We start from the raw sequence: 22,733 nt of genomic DNA, 5'->3' as shown, positions 1-22,733 counted from the left end.
GGTGGTTGGTAGCTCCGGTGGGAGCTTTGCTTCGGTGCCAGTTGAGTTTGTGGGTGGCCATGGAAGTGCTTTTGGCTCAATGTTGGCTCTGTGACTCGGCCTTACATTGACGCTCGCAAGTCGAACGGCTGTGGCGTTGCCGCGCACCACCGCCACAGACACGCGCTGCATGAGGCGTTCAAAGTCCCGTCGGTCTCCTGTGGTCTTCACAATACGGCGGCCGAGCTCCTTCAAGAAGGAGTAACTGTCCGGGCCGAGCGCTCCGGATGTCTCTACGGCGACAGGGCGGAACAGATAGCGTCGACTTATGTCGGCATAGCGATGGCGCTTACGCCTCTCGGCGACGGTTGCAGCTGAGCTCGCACGGGCCGCGGATGCCTTGACTGACGAAGCGCTGAACGTGTCGACGCAGGTAGCGTCCCAGACGAGGCACTTCCCTTCTGCATAGGGGAAGGTCGTCATGCCGTCAGGGCGACGTCCGTCTCCGCGGTCTAAGCCGGCCGGCTCGAGAACAGACGTCATTCCAGCGGTTGATAGTCCACGCTTGATGACGCTGTTGAGTTCCGCATGGCGTGGGAACCGGCCAGCACTCATCTGGCAGCACAGGCAGTGCAGGCCTCGCTCGTCAATGTCGGCTCCACAGCGGCAGCGGTGAGGAGCACATATATCTGCTCCCACCCGCAGGGCGACGGCCGTCCGCAGGGTGTCAGGGTCGAGCAGCGTGCCCACGCTGGCGGCTGGGAAGGCGTTCAGCCAGGCACCAGAGTGTGGTTGTGCGGCAGCTCGGAGTCGGGCTCGGTCAACATCGGTTTTGCTGTCTTCCAGCAGCCGTTCACTGATTCTTGCTGTCTCAGCTCGATCCCATTCTCTTTGGTAGCGCCGCCTGTGCGCTTCCGGTGGAGGCAAGCCTGTGCGACGCTCCCACTCTGAGATCAAGCACCTCGTTAGCTCACTGACGCGATTAGCGGCGGAGCCGTTAATGGATGCGATCGTGTCAGCGGATGCTATTTGAGATGCGAGGTGAGCAGGAAGGGCAACGTCTGTTACTCTCCTTACGCCTAGCCCACCAAGGCTGATTGGCAATGTCGCTTGTCGCCATGAAATGTCACGCAGTTGGACGTTTGTGATCACTTCCATGCCACGGCGAACTGCTTCGTCAATCCTGTTGAGCAGGGCGGGGTGGCGGTAGGCTGGAGAGCTTCGAAGAAGGTACAACAGGCGAGGAAGGGACACGTAGTTCTTCAGTAGGAAGAACGCCTGATGTGCCTCGTCCAGAGCCTGAAGGCGCTTGATAAGCTTCTCTACCAGGAGCTGGCCTTGTAGAAGCGCACGTCTTGTTTGAGCGTCATGTACAGGCGCACCAAGCAGCTCTAACTCATCCACGGGGACTTCCCGGATGTCGGGAAGAACACTTTGCAGCATGTGCAGGGCGCTGAGCTTGGTATCGTCGGTGAAGCCTCCCAGGAAGGTGACTTCACACTTGCCTGCGTTTATGGCGAGCCCCACTTCGCTCATTTCTGCCTTCACTTGTTTGATACTGGAGATGACGTCAGATGGTGGGCCAGCCAGCGTTCCATCATCCAGGTACCAGGTGTTTATTTCTGTGTCTGGAGCCCTGGTGGCAGAATCCACTGTCAGAGAGAACAGCAGGGAGCTCAGCGGATCGCCTTGCTGGACTCCTGTCTGAGAAAGGATTTTACTGTCGCCGATGAAAAGTGGCGCGGCGTTGTTGTAGCCCTGCCATACAAACGGGTATATCTCTGGCGCACGAGTTTTCACAGCTTCCAGCATCGCATCTCTGCGCACGGTGTTGAAGGCATTGGAGATGTCCAGCTTCACGATAACTCTGCTGTTTTCGGACGCTTCGCATTCGTCGATGTATGCTCTGGTGGCGTGTACTGCCGCCTCGCAGCCGTTCCTCGTGGCCACACCAAGCTGTACTGGTCGCAGCTGAGCTCCGATGGCCGCCGAGACGGCCGTGGCGGCGACCTTGCCTGTGATTCGGCGATACACACTGCCGACAGCGATGGGACGCAGGCCGCCGTCCTTCTTTCGAAGGGCAATCAGCGACGCGCCAAAGAAAGCTGGTGTTGCGCATTCCGGAAGACGGCCGCTGAGCGCCAAGTTCGTGAGCGCTGTCAGAGCTGTGAGTAGGCGAGCTCCAGCCTCGGCGGTGTGTTTAGTGAGGAGGGAGCGCAGGTGGGCGGGGCGAATCCCATCCAAACCTGCACTGGAGCTCGGCGGAAAGGAGTTGATCGCCTTCAAAACGTCGGCCTCGGAAGCCACTAACGGCACGTGGATGTCGTCAGGTGGCGGAACGTTTCGCAGGTCAGTGGGCGGTTCTGGGTGCTTTTCTTGCATCCTTTTGATGACTTCTTCTGTTGGAGATGCGAAGGAGTCATCTGAGGTCAGAGCTCGTAGCGCTCCCCGGGTATCGCCGTCCGTCAGTTTTGAGGCCACGCGTCGTGACATCGCTGTCATCTCGCCCACCGGGCGATGTGCATGTGAGCGTTTGGATGGTTTGGAAGGACGGACCTTGTTGGTGTCACTTTTCTGTGATAGGTTTAGGCGCACTTGTGTGGCCAAAGAGGTCTTGTCTGCTGTTCGCGCTTCTCTGTTGATACTGAGCGTAGAGTATCCAAAGCACGTGAGCCTGCGCCACGCTTCCTCAGTGCCCTGTTCGACAGCGTCGTTGATAAGGTGAGCAAGCTCGTCTGCTACCGCGATACGCGCTCCTTTTGGGATGTGCGGTAGAACCCGACTGTTTTGCTTCAAAGTAGCGATTTCTGTAGCAATGTCGCATAATTGTGTGAGCTTCGGTACTGAATTCGGACAGTTGTCTCCGAATCGACAGGTGGCACACCGTCTTCCCAGTTTCACGCAGCGGCAGGTTCTACACGGGTTAGATACGCACTTGCAACAGCGAGGTGTGCTTCCACCCATTGTTGCGCGTCCATCCTCTGGTGAGATAAGTGTTTCGTCGCTCATAACGCTAATAGCAGTGCAGGCAGAAAGTCAGATTCATTTTATCGAATGTTTTCATGCATCGAACTCCTCAGTTTTGAAGTACTGTTGGGTGATCGAGACATGTTCCGAATAATCTAAGGTGTCTAGCTCAAAACGTCACGTTCTTGAAATTCAAAACAGCATGAGATTTGCTTGCGTGCTTCAAAAATGATATAAAAGAGAACATCATTAACATAGTCATTTAATACGAAATTGTCGTCCAGCGATGCTTTTCTCCCGGCCCATGAAAGAAAATACCTTGCACAGCAGCGCAGTGATCAAGATAGTCGATAAAAGGGGCTTGCAAGATCAGACAACCAGGTTGAAAGTGAGCGCCAAATCTCGTCTTCGACCCGCCACGGATGTCACATGACAAACGAAGTACTCTAACTCAGTATTTAATTAAAAATGAACACAATATTTTCGGCCACATATCTGTTATTAGGTTGGCGTAAGTCTCATGCAAACTACATGAAGCAAACATGAAAGAATTCCAAACAACGAACCACTTACTGGGCAGTGGCCCAGTCCGTGGGTCCGCAACCAACCAACCAACCAAGAACTAAACCAAATTCCAAGCCATATCTAGCGCTGGAGACTCTCGAGACCGACAAAACCAGCCGACCCAAACTTTCAGTCGGCACACATTTTCCTACATCGTGCGCGCGCGGTTCATAATGAGCCACCGCCGCACTTTTAGCAGTTGACAATAAATTATTTACTTATATAACGTTACTTACAACATTTTCCTGCTAGCACATTATGTTAGTTATATGGACTACGATTAGGTATAATAAATTGATAATTTATCATCAACCCCCAAAAGGTAAATGCTAGGAACCGTCATCCGATGCACTCTTGCGATAGGTCATTATGCGGTCAGTTATCACTCACCGGGCCCAAATGTATAGGTGGAGTAGTCTACCAGTCCCGCCCTCTCCATCTGAACATTCTTTAGGATGTTCTTCTTCGAGGGCACCCCGAACCGAACGCCCGCCCACGTGACGTCATAGCAGCGGAGAGTGACGTCACGCTGGTGGGAGCAGGTGTTCTCGATGTCATCGGCGCCCTCAAACTGACATCGGGTCAGGTCAGTGTCCGTCGGGGAGCACTGGACCGAACTGTGGGCCAGGTAGACACAATGCAATGTCGGAAAACCGCTGTCATCAAACGTCAGAGGTCACAAAAGCTGCAACAAAGGTCAGATAATCGACTGGATTGCTATTCTTAGGTGTTGTTTTTCGCACATGCATAAAACTATTCTAACGAAACCTTGGGAGACATGTAACATGTATCCTCTATACCTTCCACTATAACCTCTAGACTCAAGCTATCCATATTAAAAAGAGTTCGCGAAGCCGCGGCTGACTCTCGCTCACCTCATGAGGACTCGGGTGTCGAGGTTGTCGTCGGGCGGCAGGTCGTGCGGATCGACGGTCCAGTCGGCGGGGTTGAGCACCCAGCCGAGCTGCTGGCAGGCCAGCGAGGCCGGCAGGCGGCTCCAGCCGTGGTCACACACCGTGCCCCACTCGTTACCGATCAGCACCTGCGTGATGGATGTCGGAGTGAGCCACGATTTACCTACAGATCTAATTCATACGTGCGTAAGATGAGTGCCCTGAGAGTAGTAGAGATTTTCTGTCCAGTGGATCGGGTAGCCACTAGCCATGATACTCCTGCTGCTCGCCTTCTGTTAAAGACACAAAAGTACTGAAGGTAAAAACGTTAAATAGTCGCACGCCATGAAAATATACTCCCTAGATTCGATGACATACAAGCACACCGGGCTTGCCTCGCACAAGCTCTACAAGCCACTGTGACTGCACGGTCGTGTCCCATTCCGTACCTGGAGTCGTCCCTCACGATCCGTCTTGCCGCCGACCAGCCGGACCGGCGCCAGGCTGACGTTGCTGCGGATGCCGCGCTCCTGCAGGCCGAAGGTGATGCGCTTCTCCTCTGCCAGTGAGGAGCCCTCAGCGTGGAGGTGCCCGGCCACCATCATGCCTGGGAGATCGAGATTCGTGAATAAAGGCCGCCCCACACTGGACCTCGCATGCGGGTTGCGAGTTTTTGGGTTTTCGGGTTTCTTCAAAATTAAATAATACAATCTAAGCTGAGTGACCCACACTACTATATAACAAGCGAGTCTGCATGTTTTTAGGTTGTGAGCCACCTTGCATCGCATTCCAAAAGTTGATTTTGAGTCAACTTTCGATTTTCCTCGCTGCGAGGTCTGCGTGTTCTGCGAGGTTTGCGGGTTTTAGGAGTTGGAGTCGAATTTTGGTTCGTTGCGCTGGTATTGCGACTATATATAATTTTCTGAAGGTGTACCGGCTTCACTGCATTCATGAAGTTACCATATGGGAACGGTCTTATCACTCTATGAATTAGTATTATGCCCGCAAACTCAAAACCCGCAAACTCGCAACCCGCATGCGAGGTCCAGTGTGGGGCGGCCTTAAGAGTGGGTGAGATATCAGCGTTCAAGGAGACAAATACCGATAGGACATGAACATCGAAACACTCCTTCAGCTCAACAATGAAACGAGGATCATGACTTTTTTTAGTAACAAGATACGGATTTGAAAGCATTGCCGCCTGCTACAGTGCAACAGACAAGAATGACTGACAACTTACAAAACGAACACGAGTAAAATAATCCAATAGGTATCTGCCATTTAATAGTTGCCGTATGCTTCAGGCTAAGAACTTACCGACGCTATGCGGGAAGAGCAGGCGAACACCAAACGCTATGGTCAGTCGTCCTGTGGGACGGACGAAGATGTCCCGTGTGACCTTCAGAGTGCCCTCAGGCAGCACCACCTGGCCGTCGATCTCGCCGCCGATCTCTCCCTGCTCGTTCGGCCCAAAACTCGGCACAAACTGCTCGTTCAGAGACAGCAGAGACGAGTCCGGATCGTTTTCGCTCAGCAAGAATGGCTCAAAGTCTGCCCTGGCCAAGTTGTAGCGGTCCTTGCGGTCGAAGATGCGGTCGTACACGTCTGTGGAGCGTTTGTAGCCAAACCAGTTGTGGGAGGCGTTGGCGTTGGAGCTCTGATCCTCAAAGTGAACACCGAGCTCGTAGCGAGAGCCAGGGTTCTGCAGGATGTTTCGATAGACAATCGCTGAGGCCGACGAAACGGTGACGACTGCGGATACACGGTTACGTGGGTTCAGGCTCGGGAAAGGCTCGGCTACAGTATTTCGCAGCAGGAAGTTACGAGTGAAGAGGATGTTCTGTCGAGATGAGCGAACAAACTGAGATGCTCCAATGCTGACGACGTAGATTCCACGATTCCTTTCAAAGTAGTTGTCGGAGATTTTCAGCCGCACTGGGAGAAGTTCCACCTCCGGTGCGTCTCCGCTGAAAATACGCATCGTGGCCTTCCGCTGCTCAAAGAAGAAGTTATGTTCGATAGTTCCGACCATGTTGGCGACCGGGGCCATGTTGATGGCAAGCTTCTCGTTGGCAATGAAGCGGTTGTGACCGATCTGGAGCTTCAACGGATCGTAGGTCTCGTTCCAGCAGGACCAGATGTCCACGGCGTCCCCCTTGCCATTCCAGAACACATTTCCACTGACGTTGACGAAGGCAGAGCGGCAGTAGTTACCGACAAACAGGCCCTGCTGCAGATTGGCAGAGATGTTTGAGTACGACAGGACCAGCTCCTGAGCGAACGCCACCCGTTCGCGGGTCTCGTTGAACCAGACGGACACGCCACGTCCCGAGTTGGCGCGGATGTCGCACCACGAGATGTTCTGGTTTCCGCCCGCGTACGTTACGTTCACTCCATCGCCCAGGTTTCCGCTGATGTGCGACCGCGTGATGTTGACGTCACCGGCGCCTCCCAGCACGTGCACGCCGGCCACGTGCGAGTTGTTGGCCACGATCGTGCGGTGGATGTGCACCAAGGAGCGGATATTCTCGATGGCGATGCCACGGCCGTTGTTGTTGGCGATGACGGAGCTGGAGACGTTCAGATCGTGTGCCTTTCCTGCGGGAGAGACGATATTAAGGAGCGTTAATTCCAGATAATCTTTATAGCAATGACCACTGATCATTGATCAACTTGCTATACAAACAAACAAAGCGCACCATCTCTGGCCATCATTGTCACTCTTTTATCTGTCTATATGTTGTCCCCCAGAGAGCAGTGATGAGGTATTGCGACCCAGATAATAGCACAATATAACGGCAATTTTCTATTTATTCTAGCTAAAAGCTTTTATTTTTGAAGAAGAAACCAGTTCAAGAGGTAACGCTCCCAATAGCGTTCAGGAAGTGAACAACAGAGCCGGCAGACGCAGCGTACCGTCGCCGGCGGTGATGGCCATCAGGACCTCGGTCTGCGTCTCGTTCCGGGCGCTGAACGTCACCAGCAGATTGTTCCTCGTGGTGACCACGCTCTGAGGTCGGGTGCCGTTACGGATCTGTCGAGACCACTCAGAGGGTAAGACTGGTGCCATATTACAAATGTGTCTCATGATGAGTTACTTCACTGCCATACTTTTGTAAAAACACATGACAAAGCAATGTCCTTTCAGTAAAAACAAACCGGATACATCATGCCCTCCAGGTAGATTTGATCCGAATCTAAAAACGAACAAAGCAATCACACACCGTTAAGAACACCCGACTGTCGTAGAGAATGTGCACACAGAAAAATATTGACACCGTTAGCGGTGTAATTGCACAGTACATATCTGAGCACTTGAGAAAAGTTAATTTAGTCCCTTCCCCGCTTAAATTACTCGCGCTTCCAAATGAACACCAGGAAGAAGGTAATAGAACACTGTTAGGAGGGTTGGGTGTTTTGCTACATGTAGTAAAACACCCAACCCTCCTAACAGTGTTCTATTACCTTCTTCCTGGTGTTCATTTGGAAGCGCGAGTAATTTAAGCGGGGAAGGGACTAAATTAACTTTCCTCAAGTGCTCAGATATGTACTGTGCAATTACACCGCTAACGGTGTTAATATTTTTCTGCGTGTGGTGCGGAACGTTCCGGGACTGACCTGGAAGGTGCCCAGCAGCGGCGAGGTCACGGCCGTGCCGTCGTAGAAGCTCAGCGTGGCAGAGTCGTCGATGTCGTTGGCCAGGTAGAGGAAGTTGACCGTCATCACCAGGCCGGGCCGGCAGCGGAACGTCTGCAGTAGGTCACAGAAATCAGACGGTAAAGTGACGCTGGCGACAGCACAGATGATAATATTTTGGTTGTCGATAAGAGGGTGGGTGACAGCTTTTAGACGAAATGCACTAGTTGCGGCAGCTTCAAGAGATTAAGGTCCGCATCACACCGTGTCTCATTAAGACGACATTATCACACCGAAGTCTGTAAGACCAACAAAACGATATCGACCCGAATACCGTAGCTATCACAGCAGTTACTCCGAGTACCGTAGCTATCGGAGTTACCTGAACATACCCAAGCTTTAGAGGCGACATTTCTGTGACTCTCTCTCACCTTCTGACACCGTTTGGAGAGGTAGCTGGTGCGGTACTGTTGAGCCGCCGTGAAGATGGGGTACACCGACTCCAGCGTGGTACCCGAGCTGCAAAAATCCGAGACCGGCGCGCCGTCCACCTCCCGGCGCGGGATCTGCAGCTCGTGCTGCACCAGCTTCAGGCCGTCGGCGCCGTTACCGTGCACGTCACAGTCGTGCACGTGCACCAGGCCCGTGGACGTGTTGAAGTACATGCCGATGCCTGACAAGTGTTAAAGAAGATCGCTGCTGTTCATGACTTTGTTCATGACTTTGAACAACATACAATGACATTGGATACGAAATATGTCGAACTTTAATATGTCAAGTGAACTTTCTCGAAGTGCGTAATTAATCAGGGAAGCAGACACTGTGATGAGCCATCCCGTCACCAAAACCCTTTAGTGCGCGAATTCCTCGCCTCCCATAGACGGTAGACCCTTGCTGACACTTCATCCACTGACCGGCGTTGTCGCTGACGGTGCAGTTGTTGATGGCCACCAGGGAGTCGGGCTGGGTGACGTTAATGCCGCCGGAGACCGAGTCCCTCACCGTCAGCGAGTACATCCGAGGAGGCACGCCCACACTCTCAATGGCCGCCTGAACCTGGGAGCGAGATGGACAAACATTACTGATACAACTTTCTTTGTGGTTCATAGTCGCGAAATTCGGCAAACAGCATTAAGTTCGGCAAATTAAGTTCGGCAAAGTGACTCGGCACTACAATGATTGCTGAATGCTAACAGTATGAAAACTTCGTTTCACGGTAAGTAGGGCTGTGGGCCTAGTAGGAAGGCAAGGACTTTGCATTTCATTCAATGCCACTTCATGGGTATGGTATCGCACGCTACCTCTTTATTGGGTCCCATGCCGGCGTGCAGCACATCCACATGGTAGAGCTTCGAATTGGAAAACTTTTCGTAGAGGGTGTCTCCGGCGGTGAGCATTTTGACGTAGGAGGCATGCTCGAACCTCAGGCCCCGCCAGTGGGTCAGAGGCCGGCCGGCCCCCAACACGGGCTCACAGCGGATGGCCAGGTCGGCGTGCTCGTCTGCGGGTAAAGCACAAGGATCAGCTGAGAGACGGGACGCGACCTTGAGGAAAGTTGGGCCTTCGCGTAAATGTATCGGAATCAAGAAAACCAATAGAACGAAGAATTGCATGCTGCAGCTGATGTCAGTGAAGGGCATTCGGAAGAGTCTCATAATTTTACGCAACGGAGACGGACTATGAAAAAATAATAAGCAGGCAAGGACAAAAGGCAGGGCGTTAAACTTCTGCCACGATCTATTGAGCCTCACCACAGACGCCGGCCCCCATGGCGCGGTACTGCCAGTTGCAGTCCTGCAGGCGGCGCTCTGTCCCGGTACAGTCCGGTTTGGGGTACAGCAGGCGGCGGGTACCGTTCAGCCACGGGTACCAGTCGGCGTACTCGCCACCGGAGAAGCCCAGCTGTGAGCAGGCCACCCCTCGGTCCGCCTCCGTCCAGCTGCAGAAAGTGAACGCAGTCACGGTTGGGAGAGGTCGTTCATGGTTGCTGGCAGTTGGCACGCCGCTCAGACCGGATATATTACCTCACAGCAGTTACGGTCGCTACCTGCAACGCCCGCAACGTCTGTTGAACAGTGCAAATACCGTGGAGCGATCGCAGATAGTGCATTGATACCCATTGCAGCCATAATGAGCACATAATTGGAACATGTGGCGCTGTTGACATCTACAATCGCTGGGGAATGTTGAATTGCAGGTAAATTAAATCACAATAATGCATGCATCAATGGTACTCGTTCAGCTTCATTCTCACTTTCTGGAGTTGGTGCAGACGGATCGCCAGTGGTGTCGGTGGAAGATCTGCACCCGGCCCTCCCACGGTGTCGGCCCGTCCACCAGTCGCAGGGAGGGGTGCGGCAGGGGACCGACGGACGGCTCGGCCGTGGTCAGAACGATCCGATCCCGGCTGCCGCCCTGGAACGGGAGAACATAACGCCCACAGCGTGCATTTAGGGGAGGTCATGAGGCACCTAATTAGCTACATATAGGCAGAGGACACGATACGATTGCTTTATAGCTGTTTGAATCAGTCGCAAGTACAGCAGATGAAAGACGCTAAATATTAGGAACGTGGTTTATGACGTGACGTTATACCTACTTCTCATGCTTTCAATCGCTTGTACCGGTCGAACCAAGACGGACTGATAACGCTCGGAAGTGCATGCTTTATACGGAATGTCGTTCATATTATTCAAAATGTGTGCAGCCATCTATTACGCGTTTGAGTCACACACGTGTTAGCTGTGTCGTGCCAATACACGTGTTAGTATTACTGGCTGTGTCTTGCGGGACAGTCTAAGTGGCGAGGCGCGCTTGCACTGCGGGACAGCCAACCATTGTGTTTGGATTGTGTGTCATGTAACTTCACCTTCAGAGGCCCCTGAAGGATGAATAAGTCCCGTATATTTGCATACTAATGTTTGCAGCCGTTTAAAGCTACATATCTCTTGAGTACGTCTTGGAACAGTTACACATATCGCACAGTAATCTTTTAAAGGTAAAATGCGATTGAATCATAACCCTAGACATGGCCAGCAAGCGATTGAGCCTACAAACAAAGAGCCGATAACCGTATCAAACTTGGAGTACAGAGACTAATTCAACCCCCAGATTGTGTTACACGTGTGTCAGTCATGCAGCTACCATTGGTCAACAAAAAGACTTTGAAAATTACATTAGGTGCTCGTTAGTCGTTACAATGGTTTAAAACGTTTTTAGCATGATTTTAATTACCTATAATTGTAGTTAGAATTAATGATAGCCTTTTGTTCATAACTAAAGGATGTGGATTTGTTTTTAGCTTCCTATAGTTATGAGAACCAGATTAACATTAATTCTTACTACAATCCCTAAATACCCGTTAATGTGACAATGCATGCATACCTGGGTCATATAATAACTTATCTGTCTTCTGTCTCTCTCTCATACCTGGCTCGAATAATAATTAATCTGTCCTCTGTTACAACAGCAGTAGCACTGTGAAGATCTTCGTGACGCTGCAAGTGCTGTAACGCAGTAACGGTCAGTGTAACACTGTGACAGCCAGTGTGATGCAGTAACGGGCAGTCTGTCACAGCCAGTGAGACGGTGTAACGGCCAGTGTAACGCTGTGACGGTCAATGTGACGCGGCGCGAGCCGGCCACGTGCGCGGCTCGGCTGTGACGGCTGTTTTCGTTACGGTCGGCGTGACCCTGCGGCCGTGACCGGCACACCGTGACGACGACGCCACCGTCACCGCCGTCACCGCCGCAGTCACCTGTCTGGCCGTCTTCAATTGATGATTAGTGGCTCTTGAGGCTCAAAAACTCCAATAACAAAACATCATGTAATTGCACATTCTTCGGCTTCAAAATTCAAGAACTCGTTTCATTTTCCACCACTTGAGCTTATCCATCGAAGTTTCAACTGTATACTTCGAAACTTTCCGAGCTGCATCAACCATCGTCGCAACTAGGAGTCCCTGTTTGCTTGCATTCCTGCTTCAGACACGCTTGCAAAGTCATGGGTTCGAATCTTTCTGTACAGCTAACAACAATTTAAACAGAAGCCAATTCATGGTAGCCGAGTCCATGGTATTGTATCATCCATTCGGTTACGCCGGGTGGAACCGCGGTGACTTCCGCCGAGGCACCCTGCGTGACTCGGTATGGGGGCGGGCCTGGCGGAACACACGGGCCAGATTGTCGGCCCGAGTCTGAGTCAGTCGCGCCCTCAGACGTGACGGCACCGCCACACCGTCACACCGCCACCGTCACAACGTCACCCCGGCGTCACGGTGGGGCCGTGAATGGGTCCGACTCACTCCTTCCCCTGTCCCCTTCAGCCGCAACCCCACACCACGTGCTGCTCAGCAATTACGGCATTGAAAAAACGCTTGAAGTTTACAAGAGCGTTTGTCGAAATGCGGTAGTGGCTACGATCAGAAAACTTTGTATTTTGGTAGACGTTCCTGTTTTAGTGCCGTAATTCCAGATCCAAATGTCGCATCGTTGCATTGGCCAAGCAGCTTGGCCCGTTCCCAGTATCAAAGAGCCAGAAATCAAAGTAAACGCTTACTTTCGCTGTTCAAAAACAAATCAGTGCGGTGTGGCGTGCGAAGACGTGACTAATGTAAGTTCTGTTGACGGTGAGCTAAGCCACTGGCCTGTCAGCGATCCACAGCATTATATCATCACTGATCTACGCCACAGTGCAGTGTCCGAGTCGAATAGGGTTGGGACCTATCTGCATGCTCTGTATGTTTTGGTGAAATAAAAAAGCTCAGAATTTTTAATGATTTAATTTAAAATCACTTTGTTAAAAAAATGCCTAGTTAGTTCAGAAATTAATTATTTGTGGCTGAAAACAACTTGCTTCTGATTGGTCGGGCTAATCATGACGTCACATGTAGGTATATAACTGTCTGTATATATGGCGCAGTTGAGACATACATTTTCTATGTATTTTCCTATGGTAAATCGGAGTGATTGGTCGTGTTTTCAGTGTCTCTTTATTTTGCGCTGGTATTGCGTGGCTAAGAAGTTTTATCAAGAATGGCATATACTAAAATGTTCCTTTAATAATGGAGCTTCAATATCTGTGAGTTTTATTGGCAAGCGAAAACTGATTTCGCTGCTATTTTATCTGGAAATTACTCATTTTTTTAGGTCAATATTCAAAATATTTTACGGGAACAAGTTGGCACTTTTCTTGATTTTTGCACTCAAATCGCGTGCGATTCAACTGTATTGGAACTTGCAAAGAAGCTTGGTGATTAATTAACTGTGTTGTTATGGCACTGTTTGCAAAGTATGGATAATGAAACTCTGCCAAAGACTTAGCTACATAGCAATGCCTCAAGTAATACGCAGGAGGAACAGAATTCAGAGTCCGATCGAGAAGAATCGGTGCAAATGCTACGAAGACCAGGCAGCTCTGATACAATAGCTAGTCGTCTCACTACTCTCACTCCATTAGACCAGCTGATTCCTGACAGCACCGACTCGGATGCAAAGATGGAGCTCATCTTCCAAGCCAGAAACCAGTTCTTTGATGGAAGATGTGCACTGGCGGATCCAGGCTTGCGTTTTGGGGGGGGGGGGGGCCAACTCATGCAGGAGCCAAACCTAGGGTACCCCCAAATCCTGTTTTCTCATCGGATTTAGGCCACTTATTTTTCGTCACAGCCCTGACACTATGATTTTTTTTAACTAAAAAGAAAAATATATAAATGGTAACCCACCCGACCCATGCCTTTATATTACTTTGTAAACACTTACCATTGTTTTTATCGACCAGTTAAAGGGACCCTCCCACCTTAACATTAGATTTGAGCTGAGATAGCCAAAATGGGGTCCCTGGCTCACAATTACCGGTTTCGGCACGCACTCACAACATCGAGAAATGCCTTAAATCGGAAATATTGAATTTCAAAATTGCAGCATTTTGATTCAGAGGGGCTAATGCTTTTGGATACCCCTCTGAATGTGTGACGTCAGCGGAGATCTAATGATTTTTTAATATTTTACTAAAACGTTTGGTAGCATGCGGTGGTATAGGCTGCTTTGCGCGCAACAAATGCCGCACTTTCAAATAAAGTCGCTAGGAACAGCAGCGGATATCCCAAAAAGTAAACAAAAATAAAAGTATTATCTCCCCAGTAAACATGCCGACGTCGGCCCGACGTCGGCCGACGTCGGGGTGACGTCGGCAACTCGGCATCAGCATGCCGACGTCGGCCCGACGTCGGTCCAACCTCGGCACGACGTCGGCTGGATGTCGGATATGCCCGCATGTTCCGACGTCCAGCCGAGGTCCAGCCGACGTCGGGCCGACGTCGGACCGAGATAAATTGCTGAGGTCCAGCCGACGTCGGGCCGACGTCGGGGCGACGTCGGACCGACATCGGCCGCTATTTTGACCGTTAAAATAATATAAAATACATGTTTCATGTTTCATAAAGAGCTTCTGTATTCAAAATATCCTCAGGATACTCAAATCTTCCTCCACGCCGCAACCCCCTGATCCGGACTGGACGGGAAACTTTATCCCATTTGGGATTGCCCGTAAGCCGAGCTCGCCCGTAGCCGGGTGCGGTGAGTGCTTGGGGGCTGCTCGGCCTATCCTTTGGTCAGGCTCAGCCCCGGCAACTCACCAGGGCCGGGCCCAGTTCATATAGAAAGGCCAGTCGGCAAGTGTCACTTTGCCAAAGTGCCACTTATCAAAGGGACGCTTTGGGAAACGTTGGTGCAGGTGTGTAAGAGTGGCTATATGAATCCATTGTGGGGTCGCCCTTTCCAAAAAGTGTCACGTAACAGCAATGGGACCAGGGACTCTATATGAACTGGACCCAGGGTGCTCGCCAAGAAGACCAATGTCTCCATCCTAGGATCCTTCCGGCTCTGAAATGGTCTTGTCAGACCGAAAGGGCATAACCCAACAAAACAAACAGAATTCGTTATCTGGCTGCGTGGTGTAGTGGTTAGCGCGCTAGCCTCGCGTTCGAATGACACGGGGTTCGAATCCCGTCGCCGGCTGATGCTTTTGGCGTGTTGTCCCAGTAAACATGCCGACGTCGGCAACTGGGGGGCTCGAATCCCGCCGCCGGTTGATATTTTTGGCGCGTTGTCCCAATAAACATGCCGACGTCGGCCCCGTCGGTCCAACGACAAACGATCTCGTCAACCTCGGCAAACGATCTCGGCCCGACGTCGGCTCGACGTCGGCTGGACTTCGGCTGGACGTCGGAACATGCGGGCATATCCGACGTCCAGCCGATGTCGGGCCGAGGTTGAACCGACGCTGGACTGACGTCGGGCCGAGCCTCGGCCCGACGTCGGGCCGACGTCGTCATGTTTACTGGGTCTTGAAAACCGGTGAATATTTTTCGATAAAATTTGGTAGATATTCGTTTTCGCCCTTTCTGAACCTAGCGACATCACTTTCATGCCAATTCATTAACTTTTTTGAAGGTGGGAGGGTCTCTTTAACCCGCTTCGAGTCAGTGCTTGGGTCCCTTTGCGGGCCGGGAGGTGGTAAAAGAGCCCTGTCTAACTCGGCTCCTGGGCCACGCCCTGATTGAACTATGTTTCATTATCGTTTGGGGGAGGGGGGAAACGGGCCACTTTAGGCCTCTGGGAAGGGGGCATGGCCCTAAATGCCCCCTCCCTGGATCCGCCAGTGTAAGAAGAGACCATTGGAGCTGCAGTTGGGTACCTCAGACATCAGGGTACGCCCTCAGATGTATGTACTATGTATAGGACTCGCATGGAGACCTCTTATGCTATAGTGTACTGAAAGGACCCAAAGGAGCCTGTCTATATGGGCTCCCGGAGATAGACGTGGGCCCTCAGGAGCCCGCCAGAGCCCCAATGAGGGATAAGTGAGGGATACCAAGTGCCTGCAATTGCATATTGCATAAGCCATAACGCCTTTACAAATCAATATATTATGCATCAGTGGCAGATCCAAGGGGGGCCACATGGGTCATGACCCCCTTGGTGCCCGGGGGCACCACAGGCCTGTCAGGGGCACCACCGGCCTAGTAGGGGCACCACCAGCCCGCCAGGGGCACCACAGGCCTAGCAAGGGCACCACGGGCCTGTGAGGGGCCCCACAGGCTTGTCAGGGGCACCCCAGGTCTGTCAGGGACACCAGAGACCTGCCAGGGGCGCCGCCGGCCTCGCAGGGGCACCATGGGCCTGTCAGGGACACCAGAGGCCTAGCAGGGGTACCACAGGCCTTACAGGGGCACCACCGGCCTTGCAGGGGCACCTTGGGCCTGTCAGGGGCACCACAGTCCTGTCAGGGCCCAGGGGCACCAGCGGCCTAGCAGGGGCACCACAGGCCTGCCAGGGGCACCACCGGTCTAGCAGGGGCACCATGGGCCTGTCAGGGGCCCACCGGCCTCGCAGGGGGCACCACCGGCCTCGCAGGCATCACGGCATCACGCAGGGGCACCTTGGGCCTGTCGGGGGCATCACGGGCCTGTTGGGGGCACTTTAGGCTTGTCAGGGGCACCACAGTCCTGTCAGGTCCCAGGGGCATCAGCAGCCTAGCAGGGGCACCCTAGGCCCGCCAGAGGTATGTCCCACAGGCCTGCCAGGGTCCAGGGGCACCACAGGCCTAGCAAGGGCACCACGGGCCTGTCAGGGGCACCTCAGGCTCCCGTGCCCCCCCCCCCCCCCAGATCCGCCAGTGATGCCACACCACGCGAAACACCGCCAACTACCAGCTGCCGCGCCATAAACACGTGCCAACAACAGCTTTTTTTTTAAGGTCGACTCCGCTCGCGCAACTTTTGACTGCCTGTCAGGGGACAGGCAGTCAAACACCGGCAGCGGCCTCAGAGTTGCCTCTGAGTTCCAAAAATTTATCTTCAGTACAAGACGGTTCAACAATTACATCGTCCCCAGACCAGCCAGTGGCACAACAAAAAAGTAATCACTCGCATCAGTAATAACATCCATCATTAACACATCCGGTGGTGTTCTTTCCTTTCTGTTGTATGTACTGTATGTTTTGTTCAAGCTCGACTTTAGCTTCGTTCGTTTTTTTTTCTCAGGAAAGGTGCTTTAATTTAAGCCGGTAGGCTTCTGCACCGATCCTTTGTGTCACTGATTTCTGATGTTTTCTATTTCTTACTTACTTCCCATGTGATGCAAAAAATATATGATGATGATGATGATGATGACTGACCGTCACTGCTACTATATTGCTTCCATATTATGCTGTGGAAAGCTTTACTTCACCAAGTGGCTAAAAACCTCCATCAAGGTATATTTTCTTAGCAATTTTTCTGACGCTTTGGGGGGGGGCCAAACAGGCCACTTTAGGCCTTTGGGGGGGCCATGGCCCCCGTGGCCCCCCCCCCTGGATCCGCCAGTGAAGATGTGATGCTGCCTCTGTCTCTGCTTTGTTGGCCACTTTGGACGGGGCGGAGCTCCGCTCCTTGCGTGAGCGGTTATTCGCCTGTCATCCTATGTATCCTATGTATCCTATGTACATGTTTGTATGTCCTATGTATGTTTGTTTTAAAAACGTTGCAGCGGCGCTGGGAACTGCAGTCTTAGATCTGGGTATGTTTGGCATCTGCAACTCTTCATATACACATTAACCCTATTTCGGACGGGGAGACCTTTCAGGATTTTCTTGTACAATTGCCAAACGCCGCGAGACATTCAGCTCATATTTGGTGACTTTTCCTAAATGCTCATTGCGCACATCTCAGCAAAAAAAAAAAAAAAATGCCGGGTCAGGTCAGGTCAGGTAACCAGAGCGGGTTTGTTGACCCCACCTCAGAAAAGTTTGCAAACACGTCAGAGCTTGAGTTTTTCACGAAGTTATTTCCTCTCATCAAGTCTTCAAAACAGTACCTGCATTATGTGTCGTTTGTATATCTCAGAATTTTTGATCTGTGACCTGAGGTTAGGTCAGAGTCGTGACCTTTACATTGCAAGCCTATGGAAAAGTATTGAAATGCGACCTGCACCTCGAGTAAACGAGTCAAAACCACCCAATTCTTTAAGAATTATGACAAATTATCTTATCTGTAATGATCCAGGTGCCATTTACTGACAGGGACACCGGAGAGGGTTATCTGAGCCGAGATCATGTGAGGTGATATCTACCATACATCAATGCTCACAATACTTACAATATTGACAATGCTTTTGCTTACAACACTTACAATACTTACGATGAGACCAGCAAGCACTCTGCCGTTACAGTTCTAACTTCTGCTTCGAAAAACGACGTTACACACATTCGCTGCCAGCATAACATGTATTGTTTGACAGTAACAAAATACAATTGACATCTGAACCCCAAACGGACCGCCATCCACTCAAATTTTATAACCCTGACCGGTCAGGGGGCGAATGGAGGTCATTTCCTGGGCATTACACTCAGCCCTTGCACAAAATATCTCACCTCACAGTGATCATTACAACAATAGCACCGACTTGATAGTGGATTTCAAAGTACTTGCATCAGCTCTTCCTGCTATTGCAGACGATCATCTCCTCAGGGTAATGTTGTTCGGGACATGAGCGAAGATCGTTTTCGGAGTTTCATAAGTGCTACTGCAACAGCCTGGCACAAAACAGGACTTGTACGCTCTTCTCTGCACTTTGCCCTTCAGTATATCACAAAAGAATTGTTTAGAATCCATCTTACGCTTCTTTCACAGTCTCCCTTGCCACCGTAGGGCGTAGATAGATTGCTGTTGCTGGTAAGTTAAGGCACGGTAGATAGAAATTACCTCGGTTCTCAACGCCTTAAGTTATTTTCATAAAAAAGAACAAATAAATGATCAATAAGATGACAGGAATGTAAACATTTTAATCGTAAAGTAGTCCAAATATTGGAATGAGCTTTTGCTTTTCAGCATCCTCCGATTCATCATCTTTATCATTTGAAAATTCGAGGTACATAAAATGTTTATCACGCGCTCATGTTAAGTGGGAATATAGTACACGGCAGACACATTATTTTTTGACACTGAACATTTCATCCGTAAATGTTTTAGCATAATTTAAAGTTAAAAACAGCGCGAATGGCAGAGTGAAGCAAACAACATTTTTCACCCATTGATATAACATGTAATCTGTGGTGCGCCAGATGCGCCATTATTTGTCAACCGCAGAAGGTGACATGTGACGTAACAGCATCAAGAGCATCTTTTTTCAAGAACTTTTCAAAACAAGTTTCCTATCTTTCTTCCCCCATTTCTCTCAGCTTATTGATTTTATGAGGCAATGGTATGCACCATAAATTCTGTGAAAATAGTTTGATCATTGTCATGCATTCTTAAAAAATCGAGTTCCCAACCCCATTCCGCTGCCGAATCAGACTGAGGCCCCACCGACCCGCCGTGTGAGTGCTGTGAGTCACACGGCTCAGCTCACCCACCCGCCCTGCCACGAGCACGGGCCACAGGCCGTTGTAGCAGCACAGCGGTTATCAGTGAGTTATCAGTGGCGACAGGCCAGGTGGGGGCGGGGGAGGGGAGGGGACGTGACTGCCAATCCAAATCACAACGGTCGCACCACGCGGCTGAAGTATGCCTGACAATGATGGTATTGACGGCTACACATGCACGTTTGCCAGCAGTTATGCGCACATGAAACAATAATGTGACTTTTAGATAAAACAGTCCAGAGTTTCAATTCACTGTGATTCAAATGCCGAAGGAGCTGACAGCTGCTTGCCGGTATAAAATACAAACATTAGCCACTTGGGTATGCAAACACCTTACGTCCTTGCATAGATAAAATAGTCTAGGGTTGTAATTCGCTCTGATTTAAATGCCGAAAGAGTCAAAAGCTGCTCGCGATATATTATACAAACATTACCCACTTGGGTAGGCAAACACTTTCGGCATTTAACCATGCCTCACCTTGAGGTTTGGCAATCAGTTGAGACACGTCAAACAACTGATACTCCTATCATCCGCCACTCCTTGCGTACTCACCGCAGCAATGAGTCGACCTCCTCTGACTGTGACCCCCGTTCCGGGAACGAATCGGACAGTCACACCGGCATCGATGCTCACGGATCCTCCGGCCAGGATCAGCACATCAGAGCTGGCCAGGTAGGGTCCGCGATCCCGGTCCCAGTGGACAGCGCTCGAGTACACGCCGCCCACCTCCGTGTCGGCCCGGCTGACGGCCGGCACGGCCGACAGCACGGCCAGCACGGCCGGCACGGCGAGCAGCACGGCCCGTGTGAGCGGAGGGGTCCGTCCACAGGGACCGGTGGTCCGTTCACAGGGACCGGTGGTCCGTCCACAGGGACCGGTGGTCCTGCAGGGTGGACCGGCCGGTCCGCGGACCAGTTTGTCCGGCAGGCGGGGGAGGATTAGCGCCGCCGAGCGACGCATGGCGCCGGTTGGGGTTCCGATCGGTCCTTTTATAAAGGCGCGCTGCGTGAATAAGTCTTCCACGCCACTTGATCTCTCCAAAACGACTGAAAGTCCACTGAATTAGCTCACTGACTTACTGCTCCCACGAGGGTGGCGCAATCGGTCACCACTCTTCGCACAACCGCGGATATCTTCAAAAACTCCACAGTGCACACCATCCACAGACTTCCACGTGATCACCTCCGTCAACAGTCACAAACCCACTGCTTCTTGGACCACCTTGTTCTATGCGCCTCAGCACTGTCACTGCCACATTCACTGCGACCCTGCGTGTTAGCGCGCCCACCGTTCACCCCTCACACGACAATCGCTCTACTCTGTGTGTCGGGCCGCTGCTCCGCTGCTCCGCAGCTGATATGGTTCTCGGCGGCGTCACGTCACGCCGTGTGACGTCACTCTGTGTGTGACGTCACTCAGGTATGACTCCCTCGGCTCGGCACAATACGGTTGGGTGAGACAGGGCGATACTTGCCTGCCGTTTTTAACAGACAACGTATAAGATATCAGCAAGAAACGCGGGCCGTTGACTGTGCCACTGAATATCGGGCAATGTTGTCTCGGAACGTCTGACAAAGATTAGAGGCGGAAACTCGAGGATGTGAAATCAGAGCCCACCTAAGCATGAACTAAAGGTGGCTTATCATGGCCTGGCCGTCAGTATTGGATGAGTGACGAAAGATGCTTACGCATATGCATACACAATTCTTTATTGCACTAGGCAAATGGGCATTGCTCTCAGATACCTAATCCAATGGAAAGGGAAAAAGTTTTTAACTTTACTTATAACCACTGTTATCACTAGCTGTTCGTCGGTTCTTAAACATGAAGTCTGTCTCTTGACCAGCAGCGGACACTTTTCAACAATTTATGAATTCATATAGGTAATAGTCCGTTTAAAGTTGTCTTATTCTAAATGCAAAGGGCGGCCAAGGAACGTCGCCTATCGGTATTAATTGGAAACCGTTTAAGGTTTTCATCAGACGGTACCCTCCGCATGTCTGTACCTACACAACCTACACCGCGTTACTTACACGCGTACCAATACAGCTAAAGTTCGGCTCGATACTGAAGCCTGGCATCAGGCAACACTTTGGGATAACATCTGGTCTAAGCGCCCCCTACCGTTTATGCCCAGCACCTCTCGTATGATGGCGCCACATGTGTATGGAGCTTCTGCGCTCTACCACCACATACATTACTGATTGCATGGACGATCGTCAGTCTTGATACGGCATAGCGCTGGTGCTGAAGTGGCATACCCATCCGTCCTTTTTATCGTCAGAAATAACTCATACCCATCCATGAACACCACTTCCTAGGCTGGAAAAACGACTGAAACGCAACTGGAAAGGCGGTTCCACTTGAAACATTCCCAGATGTGACCGTTTAAGCGATCATGGGTGCTTGTCTCAGCGGGATACGCTTGTCCAGCCAAGACGGGCCAGTCGCTGCAGCACACCAGTGACAGTTCAACTATTCCTGAAGCAGCTTGCATATTTTCTCATCCCATCATCTCAGGGTAAAAACAAACCGAAAGCGCCTTGCCGAAATGGACATATATTTATCATTCCACGTCGCAATACTTACATTCCATTTTTATTTAAAAAAGGGTTTTTGACTAGCCTGCAATACCCTCATGACATCCACCAATACCGCCCATAACACTCGGCTTTGTGCACCCGTTTGATGGCTCTATCCACGCACATTCCAGCTAGTTAACGTTATTTACGAAGATGTTTGTAGCTCGTAATTGACAGGATGTTGGCGCCAAGTCGAGCGCTGCCAGCCACAAAACATGCCTGGCTTTGATCTGGCCGCTAAGGAGCTGTCAAACACCTCGCTTTCGAGAACTGGCCTGGCATCTTGCCGCCTTCCGAGTTCTTTCATCTGACCAGCACGTGTTCCGTCGGTCAGTAGAGAGCCCTCGGGCACCGATCGGGGTCAGAAGGTCAGACTCTACCGCGGTACCTGTCGGTCGGCACTGCAGGACCGACGTGCCCACGGGCTATTTACGTCTGCTGAGCCGCCGCGTGCCTGAGGCAGGGGCGGCGCGTGCCGCGAGCGGCGACGTACCGTGGCGGCACCCCTGGCACCAGATCAAAGAGACCGCTACCGACGCACACGCACATCTGCGTACCAGATGAGCTGCGACACGAGCCGGACAGGAAGTGGGCGCCGAGTGGCCGAGAGCAGTTCTGTCATCGAGGGACTGTGCCGTCGGCAACGAGCCGGCCCAGCACGGAAAATATATAGTAAGATGGGATCAGGAGTGATCAGTGAACTATGAGGC

At 51.5% G+C, this 22,733-nt stretch overlaps 1 protein-coding gene across 1 annotated transcript; it reads right to left on the bottom strand.

The window, feature by feature from the left end:
- Positions 1-328: 328 nt before the first annotated feature.
- LOC122364939 (protein bark beetle-like) lies at positions 329-22,572 on the bottom strand. The gene is made up of 16 exons (XM_043335750.1): positions 22,517-22,572; positions 19,994-20,183; positions 10,294-10,454; positions 9,791-9,978; positions 9,341-9,540; positions 8,954-9,095; positions 8,471-8,712; positions 8,022-8,153; positions 7,320-7,437; positions 5,721-7,001; positions 4,853-5,010; positions 4,386-4,552; positions 3,901-4,127; positions 1,751-1,994; positions 1,376-1,615; positions 329-440 (listed from the first exon to the last, which is right to left on the bottom strand). Exons 1-16 carry the CDS (start codon positions 22,570-22,572, stop codon positions 329-331), a joined length of 3,858 nt encoding a protein of 1,285 aa, XP_043191685.1.
- Between the last annotated feature and the right edge of the window lie 161 nt (positions 22,573-22,733).

Source organism: Amphibalanus amphitrite, unplaced genomic scaffold (genome assembly GCF_019059575.1).
Source record: "Amphibalanus amphitrite isolate SeventyFive unplaced genomic scaffold, NRLGWU_Aamphi_draft 000708F_arrow, whole genome shotgun sequence".
Lineage (NCBI taxonomy): Eukaryota > Metazoa > Arthropoda > Thecostraca > Balanomorpha > Balanidae > Amphibalanus > Amphibalanus amphitrite.
The sequence above is the reverse complement of the archived record's forward strand: the minus strand, read 5'-3'. Positions and strand labels throughout refer to the sequence as shown.

Bases quoted from the DNA above. Each gene is read 5' to 3' on its own strand.
- LOC122364939 (XM_043335750.1), bottom strand. From the start codon at position 22,572: ATGTGCGTGTGCGTCGGTAGCGGTCTCTTTGATCTGGTGCCAGGGGTG. The intron at 20,184-22,516 runs GTACGTCGCCGC...GCCGGCCGTCAG, and splicing joins GTGCCAGGGGTGCCGCCACG to CCGGGCCGACACGGAGGTGG. The intron at 1,995-3,900 runs GTGAGTGATAAC...GCCGAATCACAG, and splicing joins CACCTATACATTTGGGCCCG to GCAAGGTCGCCGCCACGGCC.